The sequence below is a fragment of the Protopterus annectens genome, chromosome 4.part0, assembly GCF_019279795.1.
Source record: "Protopterus annectens isolate FY-2018-M chromosome 4.part0, PAN1.0, whole genome shotgun sequence".
NCBI classification, from domain to species: domain Eukaryota; kingdom Metazoa; phylum Chordata; order Ceratodontiformes; family Protopteridae; genus Protopterus; species Protopterus annectens.
Genome location: NC_056733.1, coordinates 1,704,313,422 through 1,704,336,513, shown reverse-complemented (window position 1 = coordinate 1,704,336,513; position 23,092 = coordinate 1,704,313,422). Strand labels below are relative to the sequence as shown.

At 43.2% G+C, this 23,092-nt stretch overlaps 1 protein-coding gene across 1 annotated transcript in view; it reads right to left on the bottom strand.

The window, feature by feature from the left end:
- LMAN2 (lectin, mannose binding 2) overlaps positions 1–23,092 on the bottom strand; it is a 586,231-nt gene that overhangs the window by 455,141 nt on the left and 107,998 nt on the right. Inside the window, exon 5 of the mRNA XM_044069435.1 lies at positions 2,380–2,541. Within this exon, the coding sequence (XP_043925370.1) occupies positions 2,380–2,541 (162 nt within the window). The remainder of the gene's footprint in view (positions 1–2,379; positions 2,542–23,092) is intronic.

The window sequence follows — 23,092 nt, the reverse complement described above, 5'->3', positions numbered from 1 at the left end:
CATCTATTCTGATTGGGGGGAATATATAATAATCAACCATGGGATAGATAAGGATAATCTATAAACAAATGGGATAGCCTATTTCAAGAACAAAAAGGGAAACTGGCTAGGCTTAAAAGGGCCCACAAGGGCAGCTAGCCTAGTACTTACCTACGAACCTATTAGGGCTTGCAACTCTGAGACCCTCCTGGCAGACATGAGTGTCATCAAGTTTTCCACAAGACAAAAAACTCAATGGCTCTTAAGGTGCAAGCTTAAATGGACCCAAACTTGGCTGTTCAAGGACAAAAAAGCCCCCAAGGGGATGGGACAGGCCTGTTAGTGGCTGAAGATGAATCACTCCTTTTATGAATGCCTGACCAATCACCTGCCAGAAGTATGGCCAGTGAAGAGAAATTGGCATGGTAGAAACATGAACTTTCACTGAAGACTAAGCCTTGATCTAAAGACAACTGAAAGGTAAGAAAATGAGGGGTACCTTCATTTTTAATGGGTTCTTTTTCCTTTTATGGCACCAGATGGAAAGCCACATATGATGCCCCTGTATTACATTTTCTGGTCTCCTTCAAAACAGCCAGAATGTTCTTAGTCAAGAGATGTCTAACAGGAGTAAGATTAAGATCTTCCAGGCCATCAACCACAGCCCCTTCAAGATTAGTATGGATCAGGGTTCTCGCCCTCAGACTGAGAGGTTCTATCCTCTCTGGAGGAAAATGGCAGGGTGAGTCTTTCACCATTCGAAACAGTATCATAAAAACAATGCTGCCTGGGCCAAAAACGCATTATGATGATCATGCTAAGGTGAGCGCTGTGGGCATTCTCCACCAACTCTGGGATCATCAATGTTGGGGAGGCATATGGAATCACTACCTCCATTGCAAAGATAAGGCACCTATTTTTCAAACCTTGCAGCAGAGGAGTCTTGAGCAATAAATCGGAAGATGACAGTTCATTAGGGATTTAATTAAGTCCATAGTCCATCTCTGACAGCCCCATCTGGCTATCAGCTGCTAGAAAGTTCCCCACTTTCAACTTCTGTTCTCAGTTCTCTTCAAGCATTCTTGTTCAACATGTCTGACATTCTGCTGCTCTTTAACTGTACATAAACTGCCCTGAGTTCTGAGTTGTCTTTCACTGCTAAGGTGTAAACCTGCAATGCCAATCTACATAGTGGTTAGGGCCTTTTGCTTCCTTCCTTATGTCAGTGCTCCTTGTTATGAGTTTTCTTTAGGAGAAGACCTTCTTCAGAAGTAGCATAAGACTGACTGAATGCCTGCAACATGGAACTTAATTTCTACTGCATCTATGAGTGCACATACACACACACACACACACACACACACACACACACACACACACACACACACACACACACACACACACACAGAGCGTGGCTTCTCTGCTTACTTGATGCAATGTACTAAAACCAAAACAAATTTGGCAATCTAAGGAGAGGAGACTCCCTCCTGAGCAAAAGACATACTTCTTTACCTTTAATAAGAGATTGGATGCCACTGCACTCAGCTCTCCAGGCTTGAATGAGTTTCACCTTAGGAACTGCAATGTTTTTACAAGCAAACTTCAGTGGCAAATATCACAAAAGCAAAACAGAAAAATATGAAACAGAAGTGCCCTGTGGAGGAAAGATCAGCTTTTGAAGATTCTAAACATGAGCTATGGGATTCTAGGTCAGAAATGAATGACTGCAAACTTGCAAGACAAGAAATGTACAAGCCTATATATATCTACCTTTATATACATACCTATCTAGATATATTTCTATATATCTATATCTACTTATTTATATAAAAAACAAATACACACACACACACACAAACATACACATATATCCAAACACACGTTACTTTATATAAATTAAGATGGTGGGGCAAATATCACCTTTTATTTGGGATGGAGACTCAGGTCTCTGATTAAGTAGAATGTTGTAAACACAGCTCGTAGAGGCAGCTCAGTCAGGCAGATGTTAGCCTGTAGTGGATGTCCGATACACACACACACACACACACACACACACACACACACACACACACACACAAACATACACATATATCCAAACACACATGTTACTTTATATAAATTAAGATGGTGGGGCAAATATCACCTTTTATTTGGGATGGAGAGACAGGTCTCTGATTAAGCAGAATGTTGTAAACACAGATCGTAGAGGCAGCTCAGTCGGGCAGATGTTAGCCTGTAGTGGATGTCCGTAAGTAATGAATTCTGTTGTAATACTGATCGATATGAAGAACAGCGAGCATTTGTTCTAATGAACTGCAGTGCTGACCACTTACACCACCCTACTTCTGCACAAAGAAAGATCAGCACAGTATATCAAGGCAATCTGACAATGTTCCTTACCGTCAGCCTCCCTTTAGAATAGCGGATTGCCAGGAAGGTGTCATAATCTTTGTTTCGGACTTCTACAGAACATCCAGCCAGCTCAGCCGTGCGCCCATCCTTGCTGTGGTCATATGGAATTGATCCATTATTGACCATTACCGAAATGTATGGAAATATACGCTAAAGAAAATAAAAAGGACAATCAAAAATTATGTGAAAAACAGAGGTCAGCTCTGAAGCATAATTCAGAATTAAATTACATACTGTTAATTGAAAAACACTCATTACATACTAGTCCCTGTTTAAGAATCTTTCATTTTATCTATTAAGTGGCTTGCTGAAATTACAAGGCATGTTGTACATTGTGCTGTGTTTTAGCTCAGCCTGCATAACAAGAGCCTTTGGGAAACCAACTAGGCTTAAAATAACTCAGAAGGGCAGCTAGCCTAATACTTGTCTACAAGACTGTGTCATTATCTTAACTGCGATCTGAATTCTACATCTCCTGACAAAACTCCCACAACATACATTATAATCATGCAAACAGCTCTCTGAACTTCCTACAGTAAACGGTGGAGACCATACAATGTAAAATTTCACAGATGTGAACTATTTTTTTTTTTCAATGAAGCAGGAAGGGAGTCTCTGTCTGATAAGACTCCAGGCCAGTGCCACTGGCATAGCTTCGCAGGAGCAGTCTTATTGAGAAAGTGGAAGGATGTATTAGAACTGAGAGTAGGGAATAGTATCTTCCAAATTCACACCAATGGAAAAGCATTAAAAAAAGAATAAACTGCAAGCTCAGGTAGTACTCAAGTGGAAGAATAGGGACTTGAGGCTAGACAAGTACAAGGTTGAAATTGAAGTCTTGCACACTTAAACAAGTGATAAAGCTCCCCAGGTATAACAGGCAAATACCAGACTTTGGACAAACATTTGAAGAGAAAATTGGATTTTTATATTATGGCCTTCAATGCAAGAGTTAAAAATGTTTTGTCTCCTTAGAGATCCTTGGAAAAAAAGTTAAGTCAAGCAGATAGGCAGTAGGGTTGTTATCCAAAAATTGCCTACTCAGAGGTGATCTCTGCCTAATATATAAAGCTATGTCAAACCCAGAGCTGTTGGACATGCTACACCTAAAGAAATCCCAATCGCTCCGAGCTACACGCTTTAGGGACCTAAACCTTGTCACCATAATAAACAGGACATGCTGGAGGGATAGATTCCTATCCCAGAGACTTCCCATACTTTGGAACTGGCTACTCATCTATGTCAAGCAAAGTTCTTCATTAGCACTCTTCAAGAAAAATCTTGATGAGTGGATGGGAAATAGGAAATACACCCCGGGGATCATTTCTGTCTCTCTGCTTGACAGTGACACAGGAAAATAACTTTCTTGGGTGGCGTAAGCCAGGGAACCTTGTTGGCTAGGCTTACGTAAGCCCTTGGGTCGATAGCCTAGTACCTACCTATGAACCTATGTAAACTTTCTCCGGGGGGAACACTAATTGCCTGTACGGATTATTATACAGCATTTCATGTAAAAGACAAGGAAAATTCTCAACTTAAAGTAGACAGATCAATATAAGAATCTCAATCCACTCATTCTGACCTCCCCGATTAAATGAGAAGACAACTACTACATTATTTCAAGCTGCGAAGCAATGGGGATGGCCAAACTATTTCCACAGACTGCCATGACTTAATAAAAGCCTATGCAATGGAGTGAGATTAAGGAACAGTGAGTTAACGAATGTGTTCTTAATTGGACCATTGTTGCAGTATTGCTGCCAACTGGGAAGTACCCTGCCAAGGACACCATATGTTTGGCAAATTTACAAAAGCTTGGGAATCTTCCTTTCATGCCGTACCTTTGACCAATGAACTATGCACGAGCCTATAAGAATGTGCATAACGGATGTACAGGCATGAAAATCCTCACAACTTTCCTGATGCCACTCTGTGAAGACTATGTCTCATTTACTGTGATCTGCCAGCCATATGACCTGTGCCAGTTTCATTCATGTGGGGTGATAAGTATCCCCGTTGGGGATCCCCTCCTTATTTTCATTAAACTTTGGATACAAATTGTGGAATTTCATGTCTTCTAAAAGACAGAAGACTAATGTGACTGCGGTTAGCAGATGCCCTATGAGGACAGTCATACCAAGTGTTTCTTTTGTTTGGAACTGGAACAATATTTTAGGGAATGTTGCACTGGTATATATACAGTGTCCCTAAAACTATTAAGAAATCATTTAAGTTCTCTGTACCTTTGCCATGAAAAACTGTATAAAGAATCAGCACAATGAAAAGCAGCCGCTTAATAGTCACTCCCAGATTTATTTTTATTTATTTTACATTTGTTTACTGGGAAAGTCCGACTGGACACAGGTCCTTTTTCAGCAGAGGCCTGGGGAGAAAAGCTTCAAGAGTAACAAATACATACAATAGAGAAACAAATACAGCCAAGTGAGAAGTAAATACATACAAGACAGTGGTTTTAGACACAATAAGTAGAGCAACAGTAATTTACATAAAAAAATGGTTGTTTACATTTAGTGGACATATCCAAGTGATTATGTACAGTTAAAATGAAAGTACCATTAGTGATAGATCATGCTAGTAGAATAAGAGTAATTACAACAGAGTGAAGAGGAAGAATAGGTTACCCAGGGGAGTTGGAGGTGCAGAGCCAGGTGTTAGTAAGGTGCGTTTTTAGAAGTTTTTTTTACATTAAGGTGTTGAGGAGTTAGTTATTAGAGAGTTAGGTAGATTATTCCAGTGTTTTGAGATGTAGTTAGAAAAAAGTGATTCATTTGCTGAATTGTTAGATGTTCTTCAGTAGCCACATAAGTAGCCTAAGAATCCAAAGGAGATGATGACTTCTGCATTTGAGTCGGAATAAGACATCTCTATCAAGGCACATAATTTCCCCGATGGCCACTCAACTACTTCACCTGCTCCCACTGTCTTGACCACTTTGGAGGCAGACAAGGTGCAGGGTTTAGGTATGTCCCTTCTGACTTACTAGACAGTTGACAAGACAACTAATGGAGAACCTTAGCTGGTTACCTCTGAAGTGCACGGAGATATACCAGAGGGTCTTGTCTGAGACGGTGAACCTGATACCCTTATGGAAGTACTTCAGAAGTGTGCTTTCCTCATTAATTTCTTTGGAAACTCTAACAGAAAGAAAGAATGGAAGAGTAAGCATGTTTCCCCTCCTACTACTCCTTCACTGACTGATCAGCAACAGGAATGGCACTACTTCTCTCAAAGACTCTTACACCCTTAATGTCTCTTAAACCTCCTCTTTTTTACTCTTCCTTCTTCCATTCCTCAGAAAAGGAATACAGATACCTTTTCTGAAGATAAGGAATCTTCGGATTCTGATATCGAGTCTCTTGGCTTATTTTTCCCAGATTCAATCTCCTACAGGATGTCCCTCCTTTTCTTGATACGAGGAAGAGCCAAGAATAAAACATCCTTCCTTTTTGGTAAGTAGGGACATTTTCTCTAAAGATCCCCTGACGTGGATTAACTCTAGTAAAGTTGGAAGAATCAGGTGTTGTTGGCTTGGAGGTACCAGATTTCACACACAGCCACACTAAATACATTTTAAAAAATTCAAACATTTAAGAAGTTCTCTCTCCAAAGTTTACTTTGTATGATTTTCCAAGGCTTACTTTATTACCCTGACACTGAAAGATGCCTATCTTTACAGTTCTAGCCATTCAAATTAAATCATAGAAAGTACATAACATTTTTGCTTTGGGATATTTTACATTTTCTGCATTGCCTTTGGTCTCTCTACAGCTCTAAGAGTTTTCAAAAAAGTGCCTAGCCAATGTGGTAGCATTCTGTAGATGTCAATGTATCCACATCTACCTTTACTCTGTTGACCTTTTGAACCAGGCTACACCAGTTAAAAATCCTGTACAGGACATACAAATTTGCAGTCTTTTTCTGACCTAGGGTTCACTCTATACTTGAAATCTACTGTTCATCCATCTCACAGTTTAGTATTTCTGGGTTGACATCTGGATATAACCTGCTTGACTGCTTCTCATTCACTCTCTCTCTCTCTCTCTCTCTCTCTCTCTCTCAGGGGAAAAATGTTTCTGACAACTTGCTTTTTATCCTTCTCAAATCTGGAGGTGACCTCTGCAAGAAGGACTGAGAGCCTAGGGGTACATGGCATCAACAATAAAGATGACTCCAGAAGTAGATGAGGCTCAACAATTAACAGTTAAGACAAGAGGACAGGAGATAAAAACAATGATGTGTAATCAGTCTGCAGGAACGTGTCCAGTAATAGAAAGAATTCCTGTGGAAGTCAGGAAGCTAGGACAGAATATTTATGCAAAGAAGAAAGCAAAACTAATTTACACAAAAAAGGCAGCCGCAAAGATATTCAAAGAGAAATACAGGCAAAGGCATCCAGATATGGATGCTGAAGTTATGGAACACTTGTGAACTGAAGGATTTAGCATGGAAAGTTTAACACAGGTTACATCACTGCATGATGGAACAAGAAATCCTCAAAGTAAGGAGAAACAGAAGGATCAGGAGACACCTGAAGAAGAAATATGGACATGGGAAAGAATGAAATTTTTATGGTGTAATATTTATGCAAACGAGAAAGCAAAACTAATCAAAACAAAAAGAGCAGCACCAACAATAACTGAAGAGAAATACAGGCAAAGGCATCCAGACATGGAAAATTTTACAATACAAAAAATACAAAAATAAAGAGGAAAAGTAGAAAACAGGATTAGTTACAGATAAGTTAAAGAAATAGAAACTGAGCGTATGGATTACCTGCAAAGTGAAGGATTTAGTTTAGTAAATCTAACTTAGAAAACATCCCAGCAATGGATCCCCAAATTAAGGCGAAACCAGTGGAGTGGGAAGCATACGATCAGTTGCCAGATGAAGATACTTTGGAGCCCTCCATAGGAAACCAGTACAAACGTCTAGTTGGAATTGCACAGCAAGGGGAGGGACAGGAAACTCTGATGCAACCAATGCTGTTGGATGATATTTTAGTGAGTTCCCATATGAAAGAGTAATGGATGGCACAGGATGAAACCGAAGAGAATGTGGCATAGGAAGATGCTGTGGTCCTACCTACAGAATGTCCACAGGAACTGGAGAACAAGAATATGTCCTCAGCTTCCAGGAAAATGACCTAAGAGAACAGTTACTTGATGTATGGACAGACATATTAGGATCAGTGAAAGAAACAGATTACTGAAAGTCAATAAAACCCAAAAAGTTTGAAGTTTGATGAAACAAATGAACACAGTATTTCAGCTGTCCACATTAATTCATGTGATATAACAGAAGTAAACAAGATATATTATTGTGCAGCTAAATTAGTAACAGATAGCCTCTTACCACAAAAACATAGGGTAGTAATGGAAAAGAAGGGGAAAAACCAAATGCCATCACTGAAGTATCGACTAGAGAAAACTATAAAGTAATTAAGGCAAGAAAAGGGAACAAGATCAACATAAATACTCAGAAATCTAGACGTGATAAAAGCAATGCACCCTATCAGAACAGAAGAGGATCCATCATGCACTATCACAAATAATAAACTAAAAACATCAGCACAGGCAGAAAAACGTAGAAGACATGCAGATAAATATAAAGGAAAAGTGCAACATAAGTAATTTATTGATGACCCAAAAAGTTTTAGAGAAATGGGAAACAAGGCCAAAGGAATCAAAACACCACCAAAAAAATAAATAGATACATTTTGGAGAAATATCTATAAAGACCCTGTGGAACTTAAAGATGCTAAATGGATAGGAAAAGTAAAAGGAAGAATAAAAAGTTCAAATGTACAGGACATGCAATGGGATGAAGTAATGGCCAGAGAGATTGAAACAAAGTTAAGAAAAGCTCCTAATTGGAAAACCCAAGGCCCACATGCAGTACCTAACTTCTAGTTAAAAGTATTTACATCTTTACATGAAGATTTAGCCATGAGAAAAAACTATTTATATGCACACCCTGAACAGACACCAGCCAGGCTAACAAAAGGAAAAAAACAATACTCCTACTTAAGCGTGAACCTGCGAGCTATCCTAAAAAAACACAGACCAATAACTTGCCTTCCGACGATGTATAAACTATACACTGGAACAGACGCCGACAGAGTTTATAGTCATTTAGAAGAAAACTCAATCATGGCAATAGAACAAAAGGATAATAAAAGAAAGTTGTATGGAAAAAAAGATCATTTAATGTTAAATAAAGTCATAATGGAGAACTGTAAAAGGGAGAGAATCTAATTATGGCATGGAAAGACTACAAAAAAGCACCTGAAAGTATCTCACATTCATGAACAAAAGAGTGCTTAAAATGTATGAGATACACCCTACACTGATCAATTACATTACAGTGACCACAAAAAACTGCAAGGCACTCTGTAGTTAAACCATGACAAAGGACAAGCTATTATTCCAGGGATAAAAATTAAAAGGGGGATATTCCAGGATGACTCCTCTGTCACCATTGCTTTTCCGTCTTGCTGTTAACCCATTAAGCTGTCTACTTAATAGATTAGGTCACGGCTATGACTTGGCTCCCAGAAAACAACAAAATGTAAATAGAGACTTATTTTCATTTTGTAGATGATTTAAAACTGTATAGTTCATCAGATGAGAAACTGAAAGCGTAACTTCAAGTGGTTAAAACTTTTTCAGATTATATAAGAATGTCATCTGGTCTTGATAAATGTGCAAAAGCAGCCTTTAAAAGCAGGAAATCTGCAGCACCAGGAAAAAAAGAAGTTATGTACTCACCATAATGTTCCATCTGAGTAGGTACTTCATTTGTCTGCAACCTGTGGGTATCGGATCCGACCTCGGATCCAAGCCGGCAGCTTTCCAAGCTCCAAGATCCGAGCTCCTAGCTCCTCCCCCCTACCCATAATCCCCTACTACCAACCATATTACCTCAGATCGTTTTTTTTTGCCTCACCAACCTGGTAACACAAAAATCAACTGTAAAGGTGATCAGAAAATCCCAAAAGGTTTGGGGGATGGCAGGGGGGGTCAGTTGCAGACAAATGAAGTACCTACTCAGATGGAACGTTATGGTGAGTACATAACTTCTTTAACTGAAGTAGTTACTTCATTTGCTCTGCAACCTGTGGGACAGAGTCCCCAGCTACCTTATAAGAACCTGGGTGGTCCTTACGGAAGGATATTCCGAAGCACTGTGGAGCCAAAAGAAGGCCTACTCCTCGAAATGACATCTAGTTTATAATGAGAAATGAACGTATGAGAAGAGGACCAAATAGCTGCTGAACATGTGTCGTCCACTGGAACCCTACACCAAAAAGCTGTTGAGGTGGCTACAGATCTTGTAGAATGAGCACGGATACCAACCGGGGCTGGCTTGCTAGACAATAGGTACCCCTGAATAATACACTGACAGATCCAATTTGCTACAGTCACTTTGGAAATGGCTTTGCCTGTGGCTGATTTGCATAAGAGACAAACAACTGGTCCGACTTGCGAAACTCTCTAGTCCTATGCAAGTAGAAGCGCAGCTGTCTGTGTACATCCAATTTGTGCAATGTGTATTCTCCCTTGTTCTGAAATTTTGGAAAAAACACTGGTAGATTTACCGATTGATTTATATTTGCTTCTGAAGCAACCTTAGGCAAGAAATACGGGTTAGTCCTGAGGGACACTCTATCTTTGTGAAAGATAAGGTAAGGAGGTTTCATACACAAGGCTTGCAGTTCTGAAACCCTTTTGGCCGAAGTAATAGCCACTAAGAAGGCCGTTTTCCATGACAAGAACTTCAACGGAACCGAGGACGCAGGTTCGAAAGGTGGACTCATCAAGGCTTGCAAGACTAGAGTGAGATCCCATGGGGGAACCACAGACTTTATCGGTGGATTTAAAAGAAAGATGCCTCGTAAGAAGGTTTTGCACAAGTTTGTAGATGCTAAGGAACCTATGCCGCCCCCCACATGAAAATGGGAGATGGCTGCCAATTGCACCTTAACCGTAGAAGCACTTGCTCCCTGCCGAAAAATCAACGAGAGGAAGTCTAGAATGGTCAGAATAGGGATAGTAAATGGGTCCAAGCCCTTGTCTTTGGCCCAAATGGAAAAACGTTTCCATTTACTGTTGTAAAGTTTTCTGGTAGATGGCTTATGAGCCGCAACCAGAATGGCCTTAACGGGAGATGAGATACCGGGAGTCCTAGCCATTATTGGAACTGGATCAGCCAAGCTGCAAGCTTGAGGGTGACCAGGTTTGGGGTTGGGCAACCCGCGGGATACGAGATCAGGTCTGGACTGGGATCCAGAATCCATGGAGGAGCCACACTGTGAGACCGCAGAAAAGAGAACCAGATCTGTCGAGGCCAGAATGGGGCTATGAGGAAAACCCTGCTCCCCAACCGACAGGCTTTCTAAATGAATTTCATCATGAGTGGAAGGGGGGGATAAGCATAAAGGAGCCCGGGAGGCCAAGCATGGACTAGAGCGTCTCTGGGGGTCTCCCCTCTGGGGGAATTATTGCGAAGTACTCGCTGCATTTTGTGTTTAAAGGAGAAGCAAAAAGATTGCAGCGAGGCAGACCCCATTTGTGGAAGATCTGCTTCGCAACAGATGGATTCAGAGACCACTCGTATGGAGTGAGAAGCACCCGACTTAGCTTGTCCGCTAATATGTTGGACCGTCCCGGGATGTGCGTTCGCTAACAGAAAGCGGTTGGTGGAGATAGCCCATTCCCAAACTCTCATGGCCTCTCGACACAGGGGATAGGATCTGGTTCCTCCCTGTTTGTTTATATACCAGACTACAGGCATGTTTGTCTGTCTGGATCGCAATAGTCCCCAAGGGAAGAAGGTCATGGAGAGCTTGCAACGCCAAAAGCACCGCCCTCATCTCTAGGATATTGATATGCAATGCGGTCTCTAGGGAAGCCCACGTGCCTTGAACGGATCTGCCTGAACAATGCCCCCCCCACCCGAGGCGAGAAGCGTCCGTGGTCAACGTGGCTTCGACCGGGGGAATCACAAAAGGCCTCCCTTCTCGGAGTTCCCGCGCATGTAACCACCAAAGAAGGGAGTCCCTGCAAACTCTGCTCAGCGGTATTGGCGTGTTCAATGGGTGGAACGAGAGGGACCATTGGACTTGAGCGGTCCATTGTAATATTCGCATTTGCAGATGGGCATGGAGGGAAAGACCGATCGCTGCTGACATAGACCCCAGTGCCCTCAGGACTAACTCCGCTGGAGGAGTAGGACTCCGGAGAAGGGCTAACACCTGATACGACAAGCTGTTCAGTCTGACTGACGTTAAGAGTAGCTCGGGAGATTCGGGTATCCAACCTGGCCCCTATGAATTCCAGGGCTTGAGTGGGGCACAGGCAGGACTTCTGCCGGTTCACTGAAATGCCTAGGTTGTGGGCTAGAGTCAGTGTGTAATCTCTCGCCACAGAGAGCTGATGATGCCTGTTGGTCGTGGTAAGGAGCCAGTCGTCTAGGTACGGGAAGACCTGAATGCCCTGAAGTCTCAGGTGGGCTGCAACCACCGCCATGACCTTGGTGAACACTCTGGGGGCTGAGGTGAGGCCGAATTGAAGAACCCTGAATTGATAATGACTGGCTCTGAGCCGGAAGTGGAGAAACCTCCTGAATCGTCTGTCCATCAAGATGTGGTAGTACGCATCCTTGAGGTCTATGGAGCACATCCAGTCGTTCTCCCGCAGAAGGGGGAGAATAGATTGAAGAGTAACCATCCGGAACTTTTCCTCGAGTATGAACAGGTTCAGAGCGGAAAGGTCTAAGATGGGTCTGAGGTCCCCAGTTTTCTTTGGCACCGAAAAGAACCTTGAGTAATAACCCAATCCGGACTGATCTGGGGGGGACGGGCTGGATGGCTCTTTTTCTTAGCAGCTTCAAAATCTCTGAAGCCGCTGCCTCCCTCTGATTGGGTGGGACATCGGGGAGGCGTCTGGTTTTGGGGGGAAGATTTAGGAATGGAATGGAATAACCTCTGGAAATAATGCGGAGCACCCATCGATCCATTGTAAGGGACTCCCAGTTTGACATGTGCTCCGTCAAGCGCCCCCCCGACTGCCTCCAGAGAGGGACAGTCGGGCAAGCCCTCAGGGCTGTGGCGCGGGTCTGTCCGAGAAAGGTTCTCTAGACCCGAAATTACGCGGCCCCCCTCTGCCTCTGGGCCAGCGTCCACCTTGTCCTCCTCTGCCTCTAGAGGACGAGTGGTCCGCAGCTGGATGGGATTGCTGAGACTTCCAGAACCACAGCTTCGTTTGTCCCCTCTGATTCCTGGAGAAGGATCTTTGGGGACTAGAGAAGCGGACTCCGACGGCAGACAGAGTCTTCCTGTCCTTTTCGCTTTGGACCAGCGTATCGCGAACAGTCTTGCCGAAAAGAGCAGAACCGTCAAAGGGGGCATTCGCGAAAGATGCCTTGAAGGGATCCGCGAAGTTGCAAAGACGGAGCCAGGCGTGACGTCGTAAGATGACCCCTGCTCCGCTGGCTCTAGCGGCTCCCTCCGAATCATGGGAGAGGAGCCGCATAGACGTATTACAGATGGATTTCAGAGTGGCCATTCGTGTCGTAAACACATTCTTGTCTCCGACCGACATGGACTCCGGGGGGGCTGCAGCGTATTCCTTGATCAAGTCTCGCTGTAGCCTGATGGTATGTGCCATATAGTTCTGCGCCCTTATGGAAAAGGTCGCTGAAGCAAACATCCGCTTCCCAATTCGGTCCAATGCTCGAGATTCTTTATCTGGCGGGTGGACCAAAGAACTCTCCTGAGCGAGTTCTTTCTTGGTGGCCACCGCCACCAACATGGCATCAACAGAGGTTCCCTTTGGCCCATGACTGTCTATCTGTGGGGGGACTTCGGACTTTATCGGGACGCCTAGGGATTGGCTCCACGGTGTTGGGCTCCTTCCACGCCCTGGTGGTAATTAAGTCCACCAGGGGGTCGGCTGGAGGGGACACCCAGGAGGTAGATGGGCCTGCCTCAAATGCCTCAAGGAACACGGATTCATCAAGGGAAGGTTTTTGGGCAGACCACCCCCCTCTAATACGCAACATTTCCATGATGTCTTCAAAGGAGACATCTTCAGGGGGTGACCTTGGGGAACCCTCCCTATCATCTAAGTCCGTGTCGGTGGTAATGGACTCGGGGAAGTCCAGGTGCCTCCTTTTACACCGATGTTTCCGAGGAACCTCCTCGGTGGGGCTATCCGTAAGAGGGCTCGTCCACGGGTTGTTGTTCCTCCACGGGATCTAGCTGGAGGGCTTGGGCAGGCTGTCCCAATGGTCGGATGATGGAAGACAGACCCTCATACAGTGGGTGTATGGGTGGATCCGAAGCCCAAACCGGGGACCTGGAGGACCTCGACAGTACCCTCTCCACTACCTCGAAAGCCGAAGGAGAATCGCCCTCGCCAGCCTCTGAGAGCAATCTCCTCGGCTCTGAGGAAGGGATCAGGGTCGGAGCTGATGCAGTCGGCGCCGAGAGAGAGGTGTGCTCCGAAGCCAACAGCTCCGAAGACACAACTCCTCCCTCGGATCCGACACTCAGCCCTCGGCCCAGAGAGCTCGGATCAGACAAGCTCGAGGGCATAGTCAGCGTCAAAGAGACCAGCGCTATCGGCGCCGACAAATCCCTGGGTCCGAAGGGGCCTGGATCCAATGACTCCGAGATCCGAAAACGAGTCGGAGAAGGAGTGATCAGGGCAAACATGGGGGCAGCACTCCCCCGCAGAGGGGGGGGGGGGAGGCAAGAGCACCCCCATCTGCATTTGGGTCTGCAAGAACCGACGCATCATCCGATCCATATCCGCTTCGGAGATGCTTCTGGTTGACCTGGAAGAGGTAGTCGAGGTGGGCCGGGAGGGCCGCCTCGACGACCTTGAGGGAGACCGATCATCCTCCGGCTCCAGCGAGAAGCTAGGCGAACGGAGCCGAGAGGAGGAGGATCCGGAGACTCTCGAAGGAGACTTAGCTGCTTTAGCTGGCGGAGCCGAGGGGTGAGATTCAGCCTGCCTTTTATGGGATCTATGTCCCTCCTTATCCTTGTGCCTCTTCTCCCTAGCAGAAGAGGCACTAGTTTCCTCAGAGCTCAAACCCGAACAGGGAGGTTGAGTCCTGGGTTGAGCTAAGGGAACAGAGGGCGCCGGGGCCGCCGAGGCAGCCGGAGCCCGAACGGGAGAGGAAGAAGAAGCTGACTCCTGGGGGAGCTTTCCCGCCAGGATCAGCTTATTTTTCCTATCCCGAAGTTCCTGGGGGTTAAAGGCCGAACAGATCTGGCAGGCCTCTGATAGATGGGCTGCCCCCAGGCACAAAACGCACTGAGTGTGGTCATCAGCTGGGGAAAGCTTGTGGCCACACTCAAGTACATTTAGAAAAAAATGTCCTTAGGCCCTTCCGACATCTTAGCACTCACACACACACCCAAACGCTAAGGGGGGAGGGGGAGTGACTAAAGAAAAGCTAATTAACTGCACCCAAAAAAATTAAACTAGCACAAAAAGGGATAGAAAAAGGGCTAATACCACACACACAAGATTTTAAATTCTAGAAGAGGTTATAAATCACGAACAATCTCACCCAGCCAGGAGCTCTTCAAAAAGGAAAGCTTCTTTTCTTCAGCCGCGGCAAAAAACGATCTGGGGTAATATGGTTGGTAGCAGGGGATTATGGGTAGGGGGAGGAGCTAGGAGCTCGGATCTTGGAGCTTGGAAAACTGCCGGCTCGGATCCGATACCCACAGGTTACAGAGCAAATGAAGTAACTACTTCAGATCATCAGTTTGGGACAGAAATGTGATATAAAAGAACTCGAGCAAGAGGGAGTGTAGAAATATTTGGGAATTGATGAAGGATCAACAATAAAACATGAACAAATGCCAATAAAATAAGAATACTTTAGGCTTAAATTAATGCTAAAAACAACACTGACCTCTAGGAACAAAGTCCAAACTATAAATCAATTTGCTCTTTCTGTCCTAACAAAGTTTTGGAGTGATTGACTGGTCCCAAACGGTATTGTATAGTTTAGACAGAAAAACAAAATCAGTGCATGCCAAGACTATATATTCCCTGTGCTGAAGGAGGTATGGGCCTCCTTGAAATTGATTACATGTATAGATCTGCGACAGTGGGACTGCATACATATCTGCTGACCACACAAGACCCAAAAGTAGTGAAAGTTTTTAAACAGGAGGAGAACACGTCTAAGATGACTTCCCTGCTTAATTTAGCAGAAGCATATCGGCATCAAGCGGAATGGAATCAAACCAGAAGTAGATAAGAATAAGGTAGCAACTGAATATACCAAAAAACAAAAGAAAGAATATAAGGTGAAATATCAGATGTGAAGGCAAGAAATGTGGAAAATGCATACATATAGCTACAAGTATAGAAAACTCTTGGAACAACATCATGTTGATCAGGATCAAACGGAGGAATGGTTAAGGAGAAGTGAATTTAAACCAAAAGAAGTAAGGTTAATATTGGTGGCCCAAGACAGTGGACTACATACATGTTGGTTTACAAAGTCCACTGAACATGTGGGAAAAACAGACAAATGTAAGTTTTGTAAAACAGAATTATAAACAGCTGCACATCTTGTTGATGGGTGTGAAATATTAATGGCAGGAGGACTGTATATTGAAAGGCATAATAATGTGGCAAGACAGTTGTACTGGGGATTGTGCAAACATTATAATACTGAAGCAGCTGAAAAAGCACTGGAAATAGAAGCCACAAAACATCATAGAAAATGAAGTTTATATCACATGGGATACCCATTAGCAGGAGTTCAAAAAATAGATGCAAGAAAACCAGATATAGTATTCCATGAAAAGAAGACAAAAGTAGCATTGATTATTGAAATCGCTACACCCAGTGATTACAGTGTCTTGCGTACACAGAGACACGAAGTCATAAAGTACCAGTATTTGCAGGCAGAAATGAGGGTAATGTAAAAGAAAGATACCCAGACAGTTCCACTACTAGTAGGAGCAACAGGTCTTATAAAAAAATAACTTACAATCATACCTAGATGCGTTATCGATACATGTAACTCCGTACGAACTGCAGGAGGAGTCATTACTGGGCACATTGCGATTGCTGCAAAGATCACTTCTAGCTAACATCAAAGATTGAAACAATCCTAATTTCATGAACTTTAATCATTCTTTGACTTAGAGATGAGGTAAATTCCCTTCACGGTATTAGAAACCCAAAACATTTGAAGAATTTAAAAAATGACTCCTGAACTAGATGAAGCTCAACAATTAGTTAAGACAGAAGATAAAAATGTTGATGTAGAATCATTCTGCAGGAACGTGTCCAGGAACAGAAGTTATTCCTGTGGACGTCTGGAAGCTAGGAAAGAAGAAAGTGATAAAAGTATTTAATACCTTCCAGATCTTTAGCAGTATTTTAAAAGGAGGGGATGAATCAACATCATGGAAGAAAGCTGTGGTGTCTGTAATACCTAAAGCAGTAAAGACCCATCAGATCCAGCTTCATATAGGCCCATTTTAATCTTAAATCATCCTTTTAAAGGGTTTATGTCTATTATAGCTAAAAGAATGGCAAATGTGTTGCCTAAATTGATAAGTATGGATCAATGTGGTTTTGTGGAAGGAAGGCAAACATTTGACATTAATGGAACAATGACAATCCAGATGGAAGAAGAATGTTAAGAAAATAACACATGGTTCTGGTTTAAGCACTTGGACTTCAGGCCAGTTATTTTACATTAAGAAGGTTTGTAATCTACACTCTTGTGGGAGGAGAGGCTAGACCCCTGTCCTTCTGAGCTGGGAATGTCTGGTTAAAAGCTTATTGTGCCTGCTTATTTGAACTGTTTTTTTTTTCTTTCTGAAATTCGTGTTGCTTTTTTGCTGTAGCCCAAAAGTTAGTAGTTTATTGGCCATTTTGGGCTAATTTCTCTCCCTTTCATTTCTCTGCTATAAAAACCGCATTTGCGCATTTTTTGTGCTTGTATTCAGCTCAGCGAGTGCCTGCCATGTGTCCTGTAGAGTTCTACAGCAGAGAGACAAAAGAGAGAATTTGGAGTGATTAAGTATAACTTTTCTGCATTTTCTTGCTGTCTTTAACTAATTCCGCCTAAATTGCCAATTTTTTAGCATTTCTGTGATTTAAGAAGCTTGGTTCTGCTACATATTGTACTTATTTGCTGCCTGCACTTGAACAAAGTCATTTTTGTATTTAAATAATCTGTTTAACTGTTGTAGGCTATACACTAAAGTGTGATAGCAATTTCTGTGCATTTAGTGTTTTTTTTTATTGTATCTGCTTTATTTTCTGAAAAAAACAAAACAAACCCCCCCCAAAAAATACACTTCTTTCCCGCCACAAAAATATACTTGTTTCCCGCCTTTTAGAACTAGTACAGTCCAGTTTTCAGGTTACTGCTGAATTCGAGGCTATGTTACAAGTTTCTGTGTTCATAGGCAGGTACTAGGCTATCGGCCCAAGGGCCTACGTAAGCCTAGCCAGCAAGGTTCCATAGCTTACGCCACCCAAGAAGGTTATTTTCCTGTGCCACTGTCGAGCAGAGACACAGAAGTGATCCCCGGGGTGTATTTCCTATTTCCCATCCACTCATCAAAATTTTTCTTGAAGACTGCTAATGAAGAATTTTGCTTGACATAGATGGGTAGCTTGTTCCAGAGTATAGGAAGTCTCTGGGACAGGAAACTATCCCTCCAGCATATCCTGTTTATTGTGGTGACAAGGCTTTGGTCCCTAGAGCATGTAGCTCGGAGGGATTGGGATTTCTTTAGATGTAGCATGTCCAACAGCTCTGGGTTTGACATAGCTTTATATGTTAGGCAGAGATCACCTCGGAGTAGGCAATATGCTACAGAGTAAAGCTGGAGTTTTTTGAGGCGGTCAGTGTAGGGCATTTGTTTGAGGCCAGTAATGCTCTTTGTGAGGTACTTCTGTGACCTTTCCAGCTGCTGCAGATGTCTTGTGAGGTACATTCCAAAAGGGGCGTTGTACTCTATAATGGGTCTAATGAGTGACAAGTAGAGGGGAACAATGACCTCACCTCTTTTTTCCTGGATGAGAACCCTTTTATGATGAGGTGTGCCACGTAGAAGGGCTTCTTGACTACTGCGGCGATGTGACTATCAAAGGAGAGACTACTGTCCACCTGGGTCCCAAGGTCTCTTATCACGCATTCAGTGTTAAGTAGTGTTGCCCATACCTTACTTGGATAGAAGGAAGTTTCTCTGTTCACCTGTGAGAGAGGGGAGCTTTGAGCAGCCTATCTGTCCCTGGAGGAGTGGTTTCAGCCCAGAAGTTAGTAGTTTATAGGCCATTTTGCGCTAATTTCAATTTCATTTCCTGCTATAAAAAACGCACTTGCGTGGTTTTGCGTTCCGGGCAGCACCGGTTAGCTAGGGTTAAATTATTCCTGGCTCCACAAAGTCTACTCTTCAATTTTTCCCTTGGAACTAGAAAACTTTCAACTTAAGCACTCAAACCATTCATTTCACAGCCCAGCACTTGCTCAAAACCCATAGCAAGCACTATTTAACCATAGCAATAGACCCACCCCTTATACTGTCCAGAAGGACAAGGCTCTCTATTCGTCCCTACCAGCCAATCAGTAAAACAGCTCACTTTACCTATTCAGGCATGTCCAAAGGGCAGTTTTAGATGTACTCTCCAGTTCAACTGGTGAATCTGGGCATTTTGAGGCAATGTTACAACTGCCTCATGTACACAGACAACCCTCTCCTCCTACCACCAAACACTAATATATGCGAGAGATGCAATTATACAGCCAAACTGGAGGCAAAGCTCTCACAACCCAAGACTGGAACTGACAGTCAAGAGGAGAAGGAAAATACCTGCAACACACCACCAGTCTCACACAGACCTACTAAACTAACACCGGCAAATAACACACATAAATACACGAAAACATATTCGGAGGCTCTAAATAAAAATCTGCAAAAGCAACAGAAACCTCCAAAGCAGACACCCAAGCAACCTCCATACCCCATCACAAACCATGAAACACATACTTCAAATAATCAGTGTGCCATGCAATCACACCCCTTAAAGCAAAATAACATACCCAACACACTGCTTCAGGTAATCCACAGACCACAGCGGGTGTTTTGAAACACTTGTTTAATTTAAAAAACGAACCTCGGACACGCCATAAGCTTTAAAAACTTTACCTACTACGTCACATGACTACTTCAAGTTAATTAATTAGTTAATTCCCTCTTAAAGTGTCTTTCCTATTTATACTATATTAGTTGTTATACAATCAAGTTGATCTTGTAAACGTGTAAAATACATAAAACTTCATACAGGTTACTAAAGTAATAGTTTAAATACCAATAAACCAACTAATAACTATGTATAAACTCAAGTTTATGTTACCACATGAAAAGGGACATGGAAGAGCTCTATGATCACGTAGCCCAAGCCGGTATTACCCTGACCCTGAGTAGCATCCTGCCCTCACCAAGAATGATGCCACAGTATAAAGAAAAAATGATCAATTTCAACAATTGGCTAAATTTCTGTTGTCATTCAAAGGGGATCCAGTTATCTGTCCACCTGGGATGACATGCTCGACAAGCCACGTTGCTTCACAAGAGATGGCGTGCACCTGTCACCATTAGGCTTTCGAATACTGGCCAAGGCTTTTGCCACCACCATAGTGCCTTTTTTAGGCAAGGCTCAAAAGACAAACCCACCACCATAAACAGCACAAGTAACAAAAAACTAAGGGTAATGCTACTCAACGCCAGAAGTCTAAACCTCAAAATGCATGCACTCGAGGCACTCCTCAGTATGGAGAACATTGCTATCTGTGCAGTAACAGAAACCTGGTTTAAGGCTCCAGAGAGCACCCCCAGCACTACCAGGCTATAACTCATACCATACTTTTCGGCCACAGAATCCAGACCAAAACACAAAAGGCGGGGGTGTGTCCATATTCATATCAAGGATACCCACACCTCCAGGTTAGTGGCGCAGCACAATGCCACAGAGATCATCCATGTGTAACTAACAATGGGCAAAACTGCAATTCAAATTGTAGCTTGCTACAGATCACCCACCATGACCCAGGACCCCCATTCCGCATTTCTGGAGACACTGGAAAATATGACAGTCCTACCAAACGCCCTAATATTGGGGAACTTCAATTACCCAAACATTAACTGGGAAAACTATTTAAGTACTAGCTCGCTTGCCCAACGCTTCCTAGAATTTATAAACTCCAACGCCTTGGATCAACTGGTCAACACCCCCACCAGAGGTGACAACATATTGGACCTGGTCATCACCAACATGGGCGACCGGTGTTCTACACCGGAGGTCAACCCCTTGCTGGTTAGATCAGACCAAAGACTAATCACTCTGGATATTCACATTACGCCCCCACCCCCAATCAAGTAAAGCACCGTGAAAAACTTTTCAAAAGCAAACTTCACGTTACTTAAGACTGAGGTGGAAATGTTCACAGCCCCCATGCAAAAGGACAACGCCGTCCAAGCTGCTGAATCCCTTACAAAGGCACTCTATGAGCACCTGCAAGAATGCATGGATCGTGCTATCCCAAGCAAAACCAAGACTCACTCCCCCAAGAAAAGGAAACCAGTCTGATGGACCCCTGCCATAAACAAACTATACAACAGAAGGAGGAAACTAGTACAGAAAGAGAGTAAAATCCCAAGAAGGAAAGACATCCCTGATCAGTATCAGCAAGAAACTACGATCCCTCATAAAATCATCCAAGGCTAGCTTCGAAAGAAAAATTGTCAGGCACTCCAAAGATAACCACAAAGCGCTCTTTAGCTATGTCAAGAACCTAAGTGGAAACTCTCAGATCTGCTCTGAGTTACTGCAAAATGGCACAAAATACACTGAACCGACTGACTGATATTGCCAACATTCTGGCAAACAGGTTTAGTGCAAACTTCACCCCCCTCTCACCCCCTAAAGGGCACATAACCATACCACAAGAATGTAGAGCCGCAGCAATCACTGACACACAGGTTAAAACAGTCCTATCCAAAGCCAAAAACACAGCTTCAATGGGATCGGACAGTATCCCAAGCTGTGTCTTACACGAACTCCAAAATGAACTAACCCCTCACCTAAACACACTGTTCAAACTCAGCATCTCTACAGGCTACTTACCCATAGAGTGGCGCACAGCAATAGTTATCCCGCTCCACAAAGGTGGAGCCACAACGGACCCCGGGAACCATCACCCTATAAGCCTGACTAGCCTGGTCTGCAAGGCTATGGAGTGCACCATCATGGAACTCATTAACAGAGACATTGGGAACCTCCCAAACATTGGACCGTACCCAGTTTGGCTTTGTTAAGGGCAGATCATGCCTCCTAAACCTGGTGGACTTCTTTGAGACAGTTACCAAGGCTTTAGACGACGATTTGTGGATGACCTCTTTCTCCTTTGGTGTGGTACTAGTGATTCTCTTTTAGAGTTTTTTGAATATATTAACAGCTTAGATGGATTTCTGAAGTTTACACTAGAACATTCAATAGTGGCGATTAATTATTTAGATGTTACAGTTTACAGGGAAGATGGGGCTCTTAAAACTAAAGTTTTTAGGAAACCTTGTCACACAGCCTCATATTTGTCCTCTGATAGCATGCATCATCCTAGGATATTTGGTAACATTATTAAAGGACAGGCACTTAGAGTTTCGCGCCTTTGTTCAGAGGACACTGTTTCAATCTGAGCTATTTAAGTTAAAGGATCAGTTTCAAGACAGAGGCTACCGTCATGATCAAGTTAATTCTATTTGCAATGATGTTATTAAACTCAGATCCAATGTTGGTAGACCATATTATTCCAATTATCATCGCAATTACCCTCTCCATAAGCCACAGGGAGATACAAAACAAATACCAATTGTAATGCCTTTTGCTAAGAACATGCCTCTGGTTCAGACGGTTATATTAGACAATTGGAATATTTTAACTGTAGATAGGGACACTAAAGCGATTGTAGGCAATTGCCCACGTTATGTCTTTAGTAATTCTAAGAATCTGAAGCAACAGCTTTGTTTCCCTAATTTTGTCATAGGGGATGGTTTGAGTGGTGAGATTTTAGACTATGGTACCAAGAAATGTGGTTCATGTCCTCAATGTATCCACATAGACACATCTCGATTTTTTCGTAACCCCAATGATGGTAGGCTATGGGAGATCAGATGTCACTCTGACTGTAACACTCGCAACATAGTTTATGTAGCTTGCTGTGAGTCTTGTTTTATGTTTTATGTGGGTATATCCAATAGGTCCCTTAGGGAACGGGTTAGGGACCACCTATATTGCTATGCTAGATCTGATTCTTGTAGTGCATAGCGAAACATATGCTTTCATTTGCTAACCATACTTTTCTATTTCAGGTACTGCATGTTCAGCCTATTAGTCTGAGGGGCGGTGATCTAGTTAATTATACTGAAGCTGCAGAGACTAAGTGGATTCTCCGGCTAGCAGCACACCGAGATAGAGGTCTCAATGAATGTGTTTCATTGAGACCATCTTTGAAAGCTAGATCTATTAGGTAATTCTTGTAATTCCTGTTATATGCTTTTACTAGCTGTTGTTTTATTCTGTGATTGCATTAGTTAGCTCTGTTAAGGATGTGATTTCATTGAGAC